Source organism: Lepidochelys kempii, chromosome 1, assembly GCF_965140285.1.
Source record: "Lepidochelys kempii isolate rLepKem1 chromosome 1, rLepKem1.hap1, whole genome shotgun sequence".
Lineage (NCBI taxonomy): Eukaryota > Metazoa > Chordata > Testudines > Cheloniidae > Lepidochelys > Lepidochelys kempii.
This window is the reverse complement of record NC_136380.1, coordinates 296,940,360-296,959,198: the sequence shown is the minus strand read 5'-3', so window position 1 is coordinate 296,959,198 and position 18,839 is coordinate 296,940,360. Positions and strand designations below refer to the sequence as shown.

Sequence of the window (18,839 nt, the reverse complement as noted above, 5' to 3'; positions counted from 1 at the left end):
TTATGAAAAACTGATGCAATGATAAGAATAAATAAATAATTAGCTTTCCTATAACAGTTTTCGTCTGAGCATCTCAAAGCACTTTACAAAGATGAGTAAGTATCATTATACCCATCTTATACATGTTCTCTACTGGTAATTGTATTGTCTGGTAGTTGTACTTCCCATAACGGTTCATCTCAAAATCAAAATTTCCTGCTTCTACATGGTTGCAGTGTACCATTTCACAGTGGGCCGTAGGGTTTTTTTTATCTTTAACATTGTGACTCATAGCATTTCTGCATATTTGACCATGATGAAGAGAGATGTGCCACTAAAGTATTCCTGGGTTACCCTCCTAGATAACGTGCAGCCACACTGATATTTGTGTCTTGTAAAATGAAGTCTGTGGTTCAAAAAGGCAATACAAGAAATGCCAGTTTTATTTTTCACTGAACAAGCATCTGACTGTGCACACCATGTAACTGTAGTTTGTAAGTCTTTATAGACAATACCCATTTTTCTAATGGAACATTAAGTGAAACATAGGAACATAGTTATGCATAAAAAGACATACACTTTTAAATTGAGTCAGTATAACCAATGTTAATACAAAAAGAAAAGGAGGACTTGTGGCACCTTAGAGACTAACCAATTTATTTGAGCATGAGCTTTCGTGAGCTACAGCTCACTTCATCGGATGCATACTGTGGAAACTGCAGAAGACATTATAAACTGCAGAAACATCATGGTCTCTGTGTGTATATAATGTCTTCTGTAGTTTCCACGGTATGCATCCGATGAAGTGAGCTGTAGCTCACGAAAGCTCATGCTCAAATAAATTTGTTAGTCTCTAAGGTGCCACAAGTACTCCTTTTCTTTTTGCGAATACAGACTAACACGGCTGTTACTGTATTAACATTGGTTTCAGAGTATCACGTTCCGAGTCTTTCATAGTTATAGATACAAAATTAATTAATTAAGTAATGGATATTTTTCAAGTGGCTTTTCCCATTTTATTTTGACTATACAAGATACATACATAGAATAATTGAAGAATGCAAGAATTGCACGTCATGGAACATCTATTCCGCAGTATACTGTAACAGAGCATTTTTCCAGATAGTCTGATCTAATAGAGATGAATGTTTGCCGGGCAGTGCATTGGATTTTGAGATGTGAAATAAAGTCTTTAACTTGTAGAAAACAAAAGGTTTGAATTTTTGTTTTCTGCCAATGCTGGTGGACGTTAAAACAACTTATTGCTATTACATCGATACTATCCCAACAAAATTATTTATATTGTGACAAAGCTGAGTACCTTCCTCCCATGCACCATGTTCCACAATGACTGTCCTTGACCACCAGCAGAAAATGAATTTGATTTCTCTAATGCAAAAGATAATTGGATTTTTCTTTATTGAATGCATCCCTTTAATGACTGTCTTTGCTTCTGCCAATTTAGCTGCAAGTGACCTGACATTGATCTGATGATAAGACTTAAAATAAATGCTGAAGCTAAGAGATGAAAAAGACCAGCTGTCTGATATCAGAATGAACATTTCCTGCTTCATCTTGCCATTTTCCTCAGCAAATGTCACTTACTTGATTGCCATTCTTATAAAACATGCTGCTGTAATAACTGGTCACACAGCTGCAGATTGTTTCCTTCTAGCAAATATAAGTATTTCCCAGAAAGTACTCTGGAGAAAACATTTTGAAAATTGAATAAAACCCATTTGGTAATCATCTGTTTCCTTGCAAATATTTATTACTGTACAGAATCTTCCTGGAACTGGAAAAGTATTTCTGAATGAAATTAATTAAATCTTTAGAGGGCCTTTTAAGCATTAAATATGTATCCAAATATTTATTTAGTTAACCTTGGGAGTCTTATTAACATGGGTGCTTGGAGAAAGGAATTACCAAAGGAAAACCATTGGAAATGGTAGTATTTCAGGATACAATCGATTCTTCAAGCTAAGATTGATAGAACCCTGGAACCCTGGATATGCTTAAAGTTTTCATCATCATTTAGGACTTAGTTCTGCAATGTGTTGAACACCTTCACCCGCTGAGGGCTGAGAACCCTCATATGTGGCTTCGATTTAAACATAGGCTTTTTGTTCCCTTCAATAAACACTGTAAAATGTCTTTGAATGAAAGTACTAATTCACATGCTAGCTGATTAAATTAAAAGACCCAAACCAAAACAACTCCATGCTTCAAAAATAAACCAGGAAGAAAATAAAAATAAGAAATTCTCCGTAAAACTGGGTTTTATTTGGAAGTGAGTAAAACTGGGGGAGAAGGGAAGTCTTGAAATCTCTGTAGGAGTTACTTTTATATTTATAAAAGGAATTAATAGTTTAAACAGTGTAGTGATGCTAGTGGCAGACAAACATTTATTTTATTGCATATCACAGCCAGGGCTGTGTACTGACTTTTTTTTTTTTTTAACATAAACATTCTGTGTATGTTTTCCCCACCACTGGGTTTTCTAAATAGCATGGTGGATGAAATGACTATACTGTATTTTTCAATACTTAAGAAGAGTGTTAATCTGAAAAAAAGGATATGAAAAAAAGGATATGACTCAAAGATCATGGATATCCAAATCTATTGCTTTAGTTCAGGCTCATTTCTAATTCTTTTTGTAAATCATCCAAAAGTAGAATGTGTGTATGGGTCTCTGGGCAGAGTTTGACAGATGGTCCATTTAAATATGAGTACTGAAAAGTAGAATAAGCTTTTCAATTTTTAAATACCATGTAAGGGGACAGCACAGGTTTTAGGGTCATATATGGCCTTTACTCTGTGTGTACATTTCTCATTGGCATCTGGGATCGAGGGTAGCATATGGCCCTTACTGCACAAGCTTCCCTGGCTTCAATCCTCTGGACTGCAATTCAGATTTCATAGCCAATATTCTCCCGACACTATGCTCATTGAACTTGAACTTACCTACCCAGCTGGACTGGAATAGTACTGTTTGCCTTCTTCATATGGCTATGAAGAAAGTAACCTACATCCATTTTTTCCTAGATCTTCATAAGTAACTCGTTTAGATTAACTTCTGTCTTCTCTGCATCTTTGGCAATGCATGAGCCTTCTCACATCTCTTATGAAGGGGTACACACAAGTTCTAGAAAGCAGACCAGAGTTCATGTAGGTTTTGAATAAGAGAGCTGCAGATAATATCTTTGTTCAGATTTTCAGCTTAGCTGTCGTTACAAATGTTGATAAGAATGATCTGAAATGAAAAACCTTTTGGAATCTAAAAATTTGTGTTTAAAACTTTGTGACACTGATTTAAATGATTTCCTTCTTCCTCCATAGGTCACTGATATGATGCTTCAGGACAAGCCCTACCCTGACTGGGGGAAGTCTGCCAGAGCTTTCTGGAAGAAAGGAAATGTTAGGATCATTTTATTCTGGTAGGAAAACAGTAAAATCCTGAGCCTTGAATAGACTGAGCCTTGAATAGACATCCAAACCTCTGCCAAAGTACCCTCTAACGCTCTATGTCAGTGAAGAAATTTGAAGTGAATACATGATCAGAATAAAACTGGTAAAGGATTTAAGCTATATTTTCTAAAAAAATGTCAAACAATATTTGCCAGCCTGTTTAAAACAATTTTTATATTAATAAAAAAGCTTTACAGCAATTTAAATCCAGGCTGCACATGCATGCACACCCTCAAATAAGAATATATGACATATGAGCCAAATTTTAAAATTGCCTCAACCTGGCTTCCATTTTTTGTCCAGGCAATTGTGGGCACAGAAGTGTAGGAGCAAAATTGCTGGCACATGTGATAACATTAAGATATCTCATTACATCTTTGTCCCTGTATGTAAGTTAACTAGACATCTAAATGTCCTCTCATGTGCTTGCAATTAAATGTGGTAATATTTTGCATTCACAATTTAATGTGAACGCAAAAATAGATTGGACCCATAGATTTTTTTTTTGAGAAAGAATATAAAAAATAGACAAGAAGTAAACCAGTATGGCTAAATAACAGGGTAAAAGAGTTATATGAACCAAAAGGTATACTTCACAAAATGTAATTCCAGCCCAGCCCAAATCATGCTAATAACAAGGAATATAAACTATGGCAGGTAGAATGAAAAATGGAAACTAGGTGGTCTAAGAAGGAATTTGAAGAGCATATTGTCAAAGATATAAAAAGGACAATAAGACATTCTTCAGATATAGGAGGCCAATGAGAATATCAGTGAGTGCTATTCTAGCAAAGGGTAAACGGAGAAATTCAGGAGGTTACGTTATAGAGAAGCTAAATGATTTCTTTGCATCAGTCCTCACCACAGAGGATACTGGGATACTTACTTTTTTCCAGATAATAAAGATGTGATACTGTAAAAAATGGGAGTGTCAAAAAGAGGAGACACCCAGGAGTTCTGGAATAACTTAAGAATGAAGGGGCCGAGCTAACAAAAATATGCACCTCTCATTAAAATCAAGCATACTGGAGGACTGAGGGTTAATAAATGTACTTGTTTTGTTATTTTGTTTTTTTAAAGTGATGCAATGGTTTCTGGCAATGACCAACCACTGACAGTTCAGTACCAGGTAATCTGATTGAAATGATAATTAAGAATTATTTTAATCTAAGGAGATATATATGATAAAAGAAACCAGCATAGTTTTTCTAAAGGAAAATAATCCCTCTCTGATCTATAAGAACTCTTTTTTGCATAGGAAAATAGTAGATGAAGGAGAACTGGTGGATCTAATGTATTTGGATTTTCAAAAGGCCTTTGACAAAGTTCCTCTCACAAGGCAATTAAGAAAACTAATAAGTCATGGGGTGAGAGATAAAGCAGATTAGAAATTGGCTAAGAAATAGATAACAGAAAGAATAAGTCTTTTTTTGCCATGTTGCAAACTAAAAATGCGATGCCCCAAAATTCTGAACTAGGATTTGTATTTAACCATGACCTGGAGGAAGGATTGCACAGTAATATGGCAAAAATTGCAGATGACATAAAATCATTTAGGCTTGTCAAGACTCGAGCAGACTATGTGGGATGTAAGAATGCTAGGTGAATGGGCAGCAGAATTGCAGATGAAACTGATTGTTCACAAATGCAAGGTAATGTATATTGGAAGCAATAATGAGATTATATATATATAATCTTTTTGACCACTCCCACCTCTGAAACAGTGGTTTTCATTCTGCTGTCCACAATGGTCAAAAAGGCAAACACAATGCTAAAATATATATCTAGCAGGATAGAAAAGATCAAGTCATGACCTAAATCAATGGTATGCCTTCATCTGGAATGCAGTATTAAATTCTGGTCAATCTGTCTCATAAAATAGAGAGCCTCTGGTGAAGTGAAGTTAGTCATGAAGAGACTCTCATTTGAAAAAAGATTGAAAATACTGAGGCTAGTTAGGGGACAAGTAAGAAGTGCCATGGTAAAGATATTTTATTTTCAAAAGAGAGCATTGCAAGACACAGAGAGCAATCAAACGCTTTAAAAACAACAACAACAACCTTCAGTGTCCTTACAAAAGATGTTTTGAATTTTTTACAGGCCAAAACTGTATAAAGCCATATTTGCTTTCACATAACATTCACACTAAAATTGCCACAAAAAATTGAAAATAGAAATGGATTAAGTAAAAGATGTTTCTTTTCATGAATACGTTTTAAAATAAAGAGTGTTTTTAATGAGGACTCAAAAGCATAAAGGGCAACAAACTTTTATTTGTAGCTATCGGCAATGAAATAAAATCACCCTAGGCAAGACTCCATATTAAATAGAGACATTATTTATTTAGTATGTGTCACACATACAGTAACAGTAGACTTGTGTTTTTTCTTTTGAGGAGGAGAGAGAGAGAGAGGGTGAGAGGGAAGGCTAACTAAAATTATGTGTGGTAATATAAAGTATTAGTCTTTCTTTCTTTGATTTGTTTAGCGACTTGCGACATAAATGGGTTCATTTTGGTAAGCTGTCCAAAAGAAACATCCTAAATAGAAAATGCCACAGAAATATAGATGTAGTAGAATCTGCTTAATTAGTATTTCTAAATGGCACATCTCCTTAATTGGGATAAGTGTCAGTTTAGTGCGCTATCGTTTAGTTACTCAAAATAAGGGATAAATCACAAAGATGGCAGAATTTTAAATATCTCAGAAACCTAGGACTGAACACCAAATAGGTGTGCTATTCAATACCTGATGTACATGTGCAATTACAAAAATAGTGCAAATAAACTGGATATTTGAACAGGCAAATCACTGATAAGGGTCAGATCCTTCAAGGTGCCCCTTCATGGGCATCCTTTGTGCATATAGTTCATAGTGACATGATTACATACTGTTTTTTCCACAGGTCACTAGTCTCATTCAGTGCATAGAATGGACACACAAGGGGAAAAAATTCCGGTCTCTCAGACAATTGTAAAACTGGTATTTCCTAACATTCGTGTGCCTGACTTGGAACCTATATAACTTTCTTATAATAGTTTTTGCATGTCATCTATCTAATTTTCTTTACATTTTAGCATTTTGGTTTTTTTAAACTAGATGTCATCTTAATTTGATTCAACAAGTTAGGAATATAGTTCAAAAAGAGTCAAAAACGGTATGGCTTATTCAAAGGAATTGATCAAAAATTACTCAGTTACTACAGGAGACTATCTATTTTATGTTTAAAAAAGACTATGTTAAACATGGTTCAGTGTGGGATTTCTTACTATGTAAATGTGGGAGTTTCCATCTGAGATTGATAGCCATGTCTCCAGAATGGAAATTAAACATGGGCTTTTTAAATGGTTTTTCTGTGATGTACCTAATTGAGGCTTTGACCTGATCAGCTGTATTTCAATATTTCTTGCTTTGCAGTAGTCACAATAATAAAATGCATTACTGGAGCATTACGTTGCTTTTACAGATTTGAAAGCGGTTCTTGTATTTGTTTGAAAAGACAACTTATTAAAATTAGTTATTTTCATTGTGCGCTGCATTTAAAAGAACTAAGTAGATTTCATAGCTTTGTCAGCTTAAATTAAATGCTGTCCTAGACAACACAACCCTTTCATTAAAGTTAAGATTTCTAAATTGCATATCACAAAAACAAATGTAAACCAATACAAAGCAAAGAACTAGCTAGTTATGTTATTCACCTTCCCCCCCCCCCCCATTTACTTCACTCATTAACTCTTTTTCTCATTCTAAATCAGTGTTTTCAATCAGGGGTACGTGTACCCCTGGGGGTACGCAGAGGGTACCGCAACTCATCTAGATATTTGTCTAGTTTTACAACATGCTACATAAAAAGCACTAGCGAAGTCTGTACAAACTAAAATTTCATACAGACAATGACTTTATACTGCTCTATATACTGTGCACTGAAATTTATATTCCAATCGACTGATTTTATAACTATATGGTAAAAATGAGAAAGTAAGCACATTTTCAGTAATAGTGTGCTGTGACACTTTTGCATTTTTATGTCTGATTTTGTAAGCAAATAGTTTTAAAGTGAGGTGTAACTTGGGGGTACACAAGACAAATCAGGCTCCTGAAAGGGGTACAGTTGTCTTGAAAGGTTGAGAGCCACTGTTCTAAATCACTTATCTTCCATCACCGCAGTCCACGTATCAGTCAGCAGTAATTCCCTGAACAGACTAGCATTATATATCTGTAGCACTCCATCTTGCTAGCATCTGTTGATCTTGCTCAGAAACTGTTAAATGGGGTCTGCCAATTCACTGAGACAGCTGGGCGACTGATTACTCCACGTGTAAATAAGGGAAGTGGTTGTGGCTCTCTGGGGAGAGAGGAGCTAGGATGGGGGTGAGAAGCGCTGAGAGAGGAAGCCAAAGAGCAACCAAGCCTGGTGGAAAGATTTGAGATTAACTTTGTTGTTAATTTATTTTTTTATATTAAAAAGAGAGCCCCGAAAGTGCTCAATTTGGACTCAGTGTGTGGACTGAGTTTTACGAGCCAGTGAGGACATGCATTTGTTCATGCTTCCCCTTGAGACCTGCAAAGCATGCTGTGGCTGGAATAGTGGATGTCTGTGCGGCTGCCAGTAGGCACAACAGCATCATTCCTAGAGGAGCTATGAGGCCTTCGGGGAAGTGGAAGCCAGAGGGAACAATGTGTGGAGGCAGTGAGCCCTCCTGGGGCTGCAGACATCTTGGGATCTTTGCAGGTCTCAAGATTTCCTTTGGGCTTTTAAAACTCAATCCACTGTGCCAGTGTGGTACAAAACAGACTTGAAGCTGATGTAACTGCCTATATGGGATTATCCCCTGGTTAGCATTGGACTGGTATGGAGGTTCCCATGAGACCCTCACCCCTGCATAGGGTTGCCAGGTATCCAGTTTTCAACCAGAATGCCCTGTCGAAAAGGGACCCTTCCAGCTCCGGTGAGCATCGCAGACCGGGCTGTTAAAAATCCGGTCTGCTTCCCACAGCGCGGCAAGCAGGGTGCCTGCCTGGCTCCATGCGGCTCCCCAGAAACAGCAACATGTCCCTCTGGCTCCTAGACACTGGGGCGGCCCTGGGGACTCTGCACGCTGCCCCTACCCCGAGCCCTGCCTCCGCAGCTCCCATTGGCCAGGAATTGTGGCCAATGGGAGCTGTGGGGGCGGCACCTGCAGGCAAGGGCAGCATGCTGAGCCGCATGGTTGCGCCTCTGCTTAGGGGCCACAGGGACATACCGGCCACTTCCTGGAGCCGCCTGAGATGAGCATCACCTGGAGCCCTCACCCCAAACCCCTTCCCATGCCCCAACCCCCTGCCCTACCCTGGAACCCGTTCCTGCACCCTGAACCCCTCACCACCTCCCACACCCTGAATCCCTTGGCCCCACCCCAGAGACTGCACCCCCAGCCCAGAGCCTGTAGCCCCTCCCACATCCCAACCACCTGTCCCAGTGAAACGCCTGCCCTGGTGAAAATGAGCAAGTGAGCAAGGGTGGGGGAGAGCGAGTGACAGAGGGAGGGGGGATGGAGAGAACAGGGGTGGGGCCTCGGAGAAGGGGCAGAGCCTGGGAGAATGGGTAGGCTGGGGGCAGGGCAAGGGTGTTCAGTTTTCTGCAAATAGAAAGTTGTCAACCCTACGCCTGCAGCCTGGTACATTTCCCTGATCTCAAACATTGAAATGGCTTTTTCAAGGGCATAGGCAGTGAGTGTACGATAGAATAGACTTAAGGGTCCCAGTCACAAGCCAAAAGGGTGGTTTAGACCATGACTGGTCCTGTGAATCTAAACCAGAAACTCTATTTAAATTTAATTCTCTATTATAGGATAATTAGTCTTAAAATCCATTGAAGAAGTAAATAATATACTCCTCTAGTATAGCACAGGCAAGTTCTTCCTTTTTTTTTTTCTTAGTGTCAATAGTGAATGTGACTATAGGAGCAAAGTGATGTTTGGTAAAGGTTTAAATTTGATTGATCCAAGCTGCCCTTCCCCAACAACATTGGTTATTTATTTCTGGGTAGGATTTATGATCTTGTAATTCCGTAACATAAGGAAATGTCCATCTGTGTAATACTAGAGACTGTGATATTTAAATGAAATAGTCATTGGAGCAGGGACTGGACTCCAGGTTCCACCTGTCCCGACCTGCCTCGCCACTGGGCTACAGGGTCATTCTCTCTCTCTCTCAATTTGCCCCAATGACTATGCAAGTAATGTATACAAAATGGAACAGCTTCAACAGAAGAGACTGAAAGCACCACACCCTAGAATAGCCAATAGCCAGGGGACTAGGGCACTCAAACCTGGGATGGGGGGAGACCTGGGTTTGAGTCTGCTCCAGAGTGGAGATTTGAAGCTGGCTCTTCCCCTCCTCCCTCCCAGCTGAGCGTTCTAGCTATTGGGTATAAGGCGGGCACCGGCTTTCTGACTACTCTGGCTTTGTGACTCTAGCTCATCATTTCTGTTCTTATTAGCAATGGTTAAGAATGCCCAGAAAGGAAACAGAACACTTTATTTTGACCCAAAATGGATTTTTTTTTGACTTTTTAAACTTTTCAGAAATTCAGAAAAAAATCACTTTCAGTTTGACCAGAACAATGTTTTTGTTTCAGGACTGCCAGCAAACAGAAATTAACACAACTCCATAAGTGACAGTATTTTATCAATGCAGGCAGTAACATGATCACACAGACTGAAAAAAATTAAAGTGTGGTTGCATGCAATATCTAATAAATATCTGACACCGTCCCAGGTACAAAGTTTCATAGTATAAGTACACCATTTTACATACTGAAGCAAAATAAATTTCAGACTGTAAAGCTAAGAAAGAGTTTGATCCTGTAAGACCTTCAGTCTCAGAATTTATTTTTTTTCCTTTCTCCCTGGCTTCATTGTGCAGAGGCCTTGTACTCTCATGCCCCCAAAACGTCACACGGATGTTTCAAGTTCAAGTTTCATGCAATGCTTTCGAAAATCTGTCCAAAAATGACAGAAAACTCTATGTGAAAAATACAGCCTCAGCCAATGACCTATGCAAAATATGCACTCTCAAAGCTCACGCTGGGCTTCAAAATTCAGTGTAGGTCAAAAATAAGTATTTCACCTTCCTAGTGGTTATAGCCATTGTTCACAGCCTTTGTTGTGGCTGCGTTCCAGAAATCAGGTCAGTTCTGTAAAATAAATGTAATGATTAAAGCAATTATGGCATGCTGGAGTCATTTTTTTTTAACTGTGTGGCTCCATAATGGTATATTTAAAGATGTGTGTTAGAATTTGCTGACGGCCAGTCAGCCAAGCTTTCATGCATGTAACTGAACCCTTGACTCATTTTCAGAGTATCTGTTCCCCTATTCTTCACCACTGTGTGTTTACTCATTTTGTTTTAGAAAGCACATTAGCATGTAAGCAACTCTAAATTATATAAAAGGCAAAAGATAATCACAAGCCATATTGGTCACCGAAGATATCATTTCTTAATAGCATGCACATTTGAAAGGTTATATGGCTCTCAGTTGAACAGAAGGGAGTAATTCCATAACATACATAATGCCAATGGAAAAAACTGTTTAACTCATATTAGCATACTTTGGAGCCTGATTCTGCATATTTTACTTGTTCTGAGAAACACTAACTCACAAAAGTTGTTTAATTGACGTTAATGAGATTATTCGTGTCAGTATGTGTAACACAATGTTAGGGTTGCAGAATCGGGTCCGTGTTGACTTACTGGGCCAGGTTCTTAGCTGTTGTTAATCAGTGTAACTCCATTTACTTCAGTGGTGCTATGCCATTTAAACCAGCTAAAAATATCTTACCTCTTTTGACTCTTGTTCATCCTGGTGAGCTGAATTTGATTTCTTCTTGGGCATCATCAACAGAATTGTTTGCTAAATTACAGTTGCTGGGCAAATTATGTAAAGACAGCAGGGTTACCCTGGTGCCACTAAGAGATGTTGACCAGTGACCCAGGACCGGATCCTATGGAGATTATGAGGCAAACTTAATTAATATATTGCTTGCTAAGTTACTTTATTATGTATACAAGATATTAACATAGCTGAAATGCAAGTAGAGAAGCCTGTAAAGTGAGGATTATTATTAAGGTAGGCTTGGCAAGAGGCTGAGGTGTAATGAGGCCTGATAGTACAAGTAGAGTGCTTGACCGAGGTTAGGAGACTTAGCAATTTGTAGCTTGTGATAAACAATTAAACCTCAAAGAAGAAAAAACAAGTTAAAATAGCAGTTTTTTTGGATATTAGGGTACACGTATTCATAAAGTGAACTGCATTGATTTATCAAAAGCATTTGGAAAGGGGTTGACACAAATGACTTATGCCTAGGGTTGCCAACCGTCTATTTGCACAAAAACAAACACCCTTGCCCCACCCCCTGCCCCTCCTCCGAGGCCCCACTCATTCTCCAAGGCCCTGCCCCCTGCTCACTCCATCCCCCCTCCCTCTGTTGCTTGCTCTCCCCACCCTCGCTCACTCATTTTCACCGGGCTGGCTCAGGGAGCTGGGGTGCAGAAGGGGGTGCGGGCTCTGAAGTGGGGCCAGAAATGAGGTGTTCAGGGTGCGGGAGGAGGCTCTGGGCTGAGGCAGTGAGTTGGGATGTGGGGTGGGGGTGAGGGCTCTGGCTGGGGGTGCAGGCTCTTGGGTGATCCTGGGGATGAGGGGTTTGGGGTGCAGGAGGGTTCTTCGAGCTGGGACCAAGGGGTTCGGAGGGTGGAATGGGGATCAGGGCTGGGTCATGAGGTTGAGGCACAGGAGGAGGTGCAGGCTCCAGGCAGCACTTACCTCAAGCAGCTCCCAGAAGCAGCGGCATGTCCCCCCCTCTAGCTCCTACGTGGAGGCACGACCAGGCGGCTCTGCGCGCTACCCTGTCCACAGGCACCGCCCCCACAGCTCCCATTGGCCAGGGTTCCTGGGCAATTGGAGCTACAGAGCTGGCACTTGGGGCTGGGACAGCACATGGAGCTCCCTGGCTGTCCCTATGCCTAGGAGCTGGAGTGGGGACGTGCCACTGCTTCCGGGAGCCACGTAGAGCCACAGCAGGCAGGGAGCCTGCCTTAACCCAACTGTGCCACTGACCAGACTTTTAACGGCCCCATCGGCGGTGCTGACCAGAGCCTCCAGGGTCCCTCTTCGACCAGGTTTTCCGGTCGAAGATCGGATACCTGGCAGCCCTACTTATGCCAGCCTGAGAAGTTTAATTAGCCAGAATACCAAACAAGGTTCTCTGGAATAGCACACAAGAGCAGGAGGTCTGAAATCTCATCAAATATGGCCCCGGATATGTGTGGATAGAATGGGACGAAGGTGTTTATCCAACCCTCATTGAGCACATTGGGCTTGACAGGATGGTGTAAACTGAATCATCACATCCCACTTACGATGTACCCCAGTGGCTATCATCTTATTGCTGTATTTTCTATGGTCTTAATGTGTGTGAGCATGACATCCCTAGGGACTTCTAAATTATGTGTATCTATCATTCGTGGAACTTTATTTTTCCACTAATTTTGGTGGTAAAATCTTCAAGTGCTTATGGATGTTACTCACCCATACCCTCTATTAAAGAGATTTTTATTTAGCTGCTGAGGAAAGGACCTGTTGTTTGCGAAAAGTTCAAATTGCACCCCAAATTAATCCAGGCTACAGAGTGTAATCTGAAGACAGTGGAACAGTTTAGGTATAACTGTAGTCACCCCTGGGCCCAATAAACCTTTGTATCTGGTGGTGACATGCAAGAAAGAGAAAGCCCAGCTTGACTGCCAGATCCTAGTTGGATTTAAGTTGTTGTTTTTTTTGTCTGAGTCTTCCTGCATGGATTCTATTTCAGGATCAGGGTCTCAAAGTGGAAGAGAACATTGAGAACAGGAAACAATGAATTGAATAATGGCAATTGTTTTGAGAGCTTTTTCCATTCTGTTCTATTCAGGTTCTTATTCCATAACTATCATTGGAGTAGAACCACTTTAAATTAAAATAAATATGTTGTCTATATGTACTTTAACACTATTGTAAATATGAGTTAGGTTGTGCTCAGTTAACTTGTATATAAAACATAAATATGAGTTAGGGATCCTTTCTTACTTTTTTTGTACTTTGTACTTTGCAAATATTAATACAGCTTTTAAACTAAAAGAATCTACTGATGGCTATCTATACTGAGGCATCCAACTTTAAAAATCTCCCTTATAACATAGAGGTAATAATGAGAACATTGTGTTAATATGTTTATTTCATGTAATTGTATGTTGTCTGCTCACAATTGTGACAGCAGAAAAAAGCAGAAGCTTGGATGGACTAAAATGTCAATAAATCACATTGTGTTAATAAAAGGTGCCCTGCAGGCTCTTCGGTGTCTAATGCACACGCTGATACTTATTTTTATTTTTATTTTTTAATGGATCTCTCCTTTTTTTTAAATCCCGAAGAAAAATCATGTTAGCAATTAATGTTCCAAGTTCTTACAATAAAACGATTATTTAACTTTCAGAATGTACATATTCTAGTTACTCTATTCAAGCAGGAGGTTATTCTGATTAATATAAAATATCTACAGGGCTAACTGCAGTCAAAAGCATAGGTAAACAGCCTGTAAAACAAAGACACTGTTGGTACAGTAGTCAGTAATTATTCTGCATCTTCCATTTATTCAGATGTTACCTACTGAAATGAATGATCTTTCCTTGAGAAAGACCTTGGCTCTCATTTGGAGTGCTTTGCTTTGTATGTAATGGTTACCATAACGTTTTTCTTGGCCCCATTCTGTTTCTAATTAAGACAATGGGAAGAGCCCCATGGATTTCAATGGGAGTAGGATCAAGATGTTGTGTGTGAGCACTGAAGGGGGAATGGCAGCACCAGGGAAGATTATTTAAAAAAAAAAAAAAAGAGAGAGAAAAAAAGAAGAGAGAGGGGCTAATTTTTTGGGAAGCTTTTTTTCTCACATTCCAGCTAACCCATTGCCCACCACTAGCTCTGCCACAAAGTATTTGAACTTAATTTCACTAGGCAGCAAGTATCATACAATTGAGAGAGAAGGAAACACAAGCCAAAAAATTGTCAGAAGGCTACATTAAAATGGAGTTGGCAGACATTTAAATTCCATTTGTTGCTCCAGCAGTACTAGCCTCTTCAAAGACATGCTTGAAAGAAAAAGAACAAGATGTTGCTAAGGTCAAGTATATTATATGTGGCTTTTTCCTACCGCTGAATACATTTTTCTCTTTGAAATAGTCTCAATCGGTTGACTACCAGTGCAAGCTCCAAGGCCAACAATGCTTTTGGGAATGGTGGGGTCTAAAGGATGTGGGCGATATTTCTTCTGTTGTTGTTGTTGTTGTTCTGTTTGGCTGCTTGCTTTTTTTTTTATTATTAAGATGCATTGGATTGAGTTTCTTATTTTAATTTTTGGAGGAATTTTTTATGGGTTTAGAAATGATCAATCTTTTTTATTATTCTGGAAGCACTTTGATGGTTTTGAATTGGCACTTTTGTTTAAAAACTGAAAAATACTAAACAAATCTTTCGTAAATGGGAAATACAGAAATAGATTTCTTAACTGTCAGCTACAGTCTATTAAAATACATGATTTTTAAAGTGTGCTTATCCATACACTCTGGGCACAGGTATTATGTATTTGTATTACAGTAATACCCAGCAGCCCCAGTCATGTACCAGCACCTCATTGTGCTAAGCACTGTACAAACACAGAACAAAAAGATGGTCCCAGCCCTAAAGAGCTTAAAATACAGCCATCTAATTTAGAGAACAAGCCAGCAGACAAAGGAGCCACTATTGTAGTTGTCAACTGTGATGATTCTGTCAACAAGGCCAACTGACAACTCTCCAACGTCACCTGCTATAAAGAACTCAAAGACCCTATACTATAAGTCACACAGGAATTTAAGGATATCAAATACTTCCCCAAACAACTTCAAGAAAAATTCTATGACCTCATCCCCCACGAACCCATCCCAGGGACCTTCAGCATGCTTCCCAAGATACACAAACAAAGAAACCAAGCCAGATCTCTCATATCTGGCCATGGCACTCTTACTGAAAGAATACCAGGACTCACAGAAACCATCCTCAAATCACTCAGTGCACACAGGGCCAGCTTCCTCCAGGACACAACTAAAGGTTTGTCTACACTGGCACTTTACAGCCCTGCAACTTTCTCACTCAGGGGTATGAAAAAACACCCCCCGGAGCGCAGCAAGTTTCAGCGCTGTGAAGTGCCAGTGTAGACAGTTTACCAGCGCTGGGAGCCGCGCTTCCAGGGCTGGTAGCTACACCCCTCGTTGCCAGTGTAGACTAGCCCTAACTTCTTCCAGAAACTCTGCACCATTAACAACCTCCTTCAGAAGGCCATCCTGCCACCATGAATGTCACGTCCCTAGACACCAACCTTCCTCACCATGGCAGCATCACTGCCTGCCTCAGATATCTACCAGACAATGGACAACACTTATATATCCACTCCAAAGACAATTGCCAAACATCTATTTCATCATACTAATGGTATACCTGAGATACATTTGTAACCCCCTTTTCTTTTTTTTATTGCATGGTGTTCAGCAGAAAAAAAAACAAAGAAAACCCCACACCTTATTGCTGTAATTACAGCTGTTGTTTCCACTTACTCTGAGTTGATATGGAAACATTCCCAGGCAAGGAGTGCAGGAAGTTGTTCACCATGCACAGTAGCTGTTTGGAAGCTGTCATTTAAGAACAGACATTCCTGCATGTGCACACATGCCCCCTTAGCTGTAAAGTGGAAGCTCCTGGCCAATCAATAGTGAAATCTGTCAGGGGTACAAAACTGGCAGCCATTCTGAGCTGCCAGATCCAGATCCAGCCCAACCCTGCAGAGAAAAGGTAGAGCAACACAGGGTAACCTGGACTGAATCTGTGGATTGGATCTCAATGCAGTTTACTGTAAACTTACAGAAGTCAGTGGGATTGAGAAAATACCGTAAAGGAGGAATCACAGGCTGGAGGCCAAAGGTCTTTGTGAGGTGTATTGCAATGTTGAACCAAAGATGGTGTGAGAGCCTAACAACTGCAGGCTGTGTCAGTTTTTTTCATATTTGAAGTTGTGTATATGCTCAATAACATGGATGCTGAAACAATTGGTTATGTGGCACTACTAAATATTTTGCAATGATATTAATAATCAATGTGGTGTTAGCTTTCATAGGATATCTCACAAGGCATATTTTGTAGAAATATGATTGCAGTACTGTGGAGGGTGTGAACACGGGGTGTGTAGGATCACACACGCACTCTATACCAGAACCTATACACGATATCATCACCAATTACAACCCATACTAGATAGGGTTGATACTGGAAAGAAATTTTTCCCAAACCTGCTCTTCTGGCCTTCAAAGAACCCACACCTTACCAAGTTCATTATCAGAAGCAAGCTCCCCACAGACCAGGGCATACTAACTTGAAGCGGCACCAGACCCTGCCAAAACAACAGATGCAAAGCCTGCAGACTTATTTCAACTGCTAGGATAATCAATATCCAACCAGAACACACCTTTCAAGAGTCATGGTCCTAAACATGCCTCTCACAACATGTGCTGTACCTCATCCAGTGCATTAAATGCACCAGCAACAACTCTGTAGATGAAACCAGACAATCACTATGCTGTAGAATGAACTCACACAGAAAAATGACGATAGACAAAAACATCCTATCACCCATGGGCAGACACGTTTCATAAAGCGATAACTCCACATCTTATCTTTCAGTTCTCATCTTCAAAGGAAACCTGCAAACAACACTTCAAAAGGCGAACCTGGGAATTTAAATTCATAACTCTGCTAGACACTAAAAATCATGGTCTCAACAGAGACACTGGTTCTATGGCTCTTCACAAATATTTGTAACCTACTAACCCTCCTTTGTCCTACGGCTGCAGAGGTATTAATTGCCCACTTCACCTTAACTAGTCTCCTGCAACGTGTAATTTTCTTATGTTTAACAATGTGTCCTACCTTGTACTTAACTGTGACACTCTGATTGCCTTCTCCAGACCTGAAGAAGAGCTCGATGTAGCTTGAAAGCTTGTCCCTTCCACCAACAGAAGTTGGTCCACTAAAAGATATGGCCTCACCCACCTTGTTGCTTGCTTAATAACCATCAGGGATCCATTGATCCCCTGGCCTCCTGGATTGCACTATGTGCAAATGGTTGATCTCTACCCACCTGAGACAAAGCCTGGATGAATGAACAAATGAGTCTTGCAGCATGACCAGAACATGAACCTATTCAAGCTTTGTCAGTTGAGGGCAAATGCACACCTGGCCTAGAGTGCTGTGTGCGGTTACTAGTAAGTACCAGCTGTTGGGCACACTATTTCAATAGGCACAGTCTCCCCTGGATTCAGGGCTGGGGCTGCCCAGGCTCCTCAGGGACACATTGACAAAAGGTGCTAGGTATCACTATTGTTATCATCCCCTGAGCCCACTGGGGCTGGCCTGGAGAAATACAATAAAATGAACAAACCCCAGTCACTGTGTCAGGAATATGGGCAGCCCCAACATAACAAAAATTAATTGTCTTGCTTGCTCAGGTCCAGGCCTCTTGGTCACACTACAGTTCCCAAACATCTAAAACCCACTCTTGGGTCCAATTAGACTAAGATTTAGTGAGAGGGGCATATAGGAGTGGCTCTCTGCTTTGGTTCAGTGAAATCTGCACCACCAGGTCCTTCTCTCATGCACAGCTACATAGTCCAGGTCTGCCATCAGCTCTGTCATTTTTGGTCCACTTGGGCATCACTGTGAAATGATCTTTGTGTATACACACCCCTTTTCAGGGCACTGTGCAGTTAGCTGTGAGCTGCCACCACCTGTGGCAGAGCTGTTAAGTCATCTCTGCACCATCACCTGTCTGGGGCACTGTGATGTGAGCTCTGTGCTACAGTGGCTGGTCTGGTTGGGCCTTTCTGCAAAGTCAGCTCTGTCTTGTGCCGCCAGTCTGGCCTTGCCTATTGTTAAACCAACTCTGCACGGCTGCCACTTCAGACTGAGCTGATGTGGTCCAGTGCAGGGCAGTACAGCCCAGCATAACCCCACAGTCATTCCACACAAGGTTCAGAATGTCCAGGTGAGGAACCCAGAGCAAAACAGGACCCTTGGGGAGAGCCCCTCATCTCTAGGGCAGAACCCTATCCTCCTTCTTGTTGAATTTGAATCCTTAATTCTGAAACCAGAATCATGTACTAGTGAAGGCAGAGTGACCCATGTACTCCAGGGCACTTCTTGCACAATTCCTGTGCCCTTTGATGAGTACAGTTACAGTAACAATTTATTAGCACTTTTACAATCAGAACACATACAAATTCCAAATACAGCAACAA

General features: G+C 40.5%; 1 protein-coding gene across 4 annotated transcripts in view; it reads left to right on the top strand.

Moving 5' to 3' along the window:
• Positions 1–18,839, top strand: part of TMEM117 (transmembrane protein 117) — a 315,494-nt gene that overhangs the window by 201,145 nt on the left and 95,510 nt on the right. For all 4 annotated transcript variants that reach the window (XM_073328001.1, XM_073328003.1, XM_073328005.2 and 1 more), the window contains exon 5: positions 3,319–3,416. In XM_073328001.1, the coding sequence (XP_073184102.1) occupies positions 3,319–3,416 (98 nt within the window). The remainder of the gene's footprint in view (positions 1–3,318; positions 3,417–18,839) is intronic.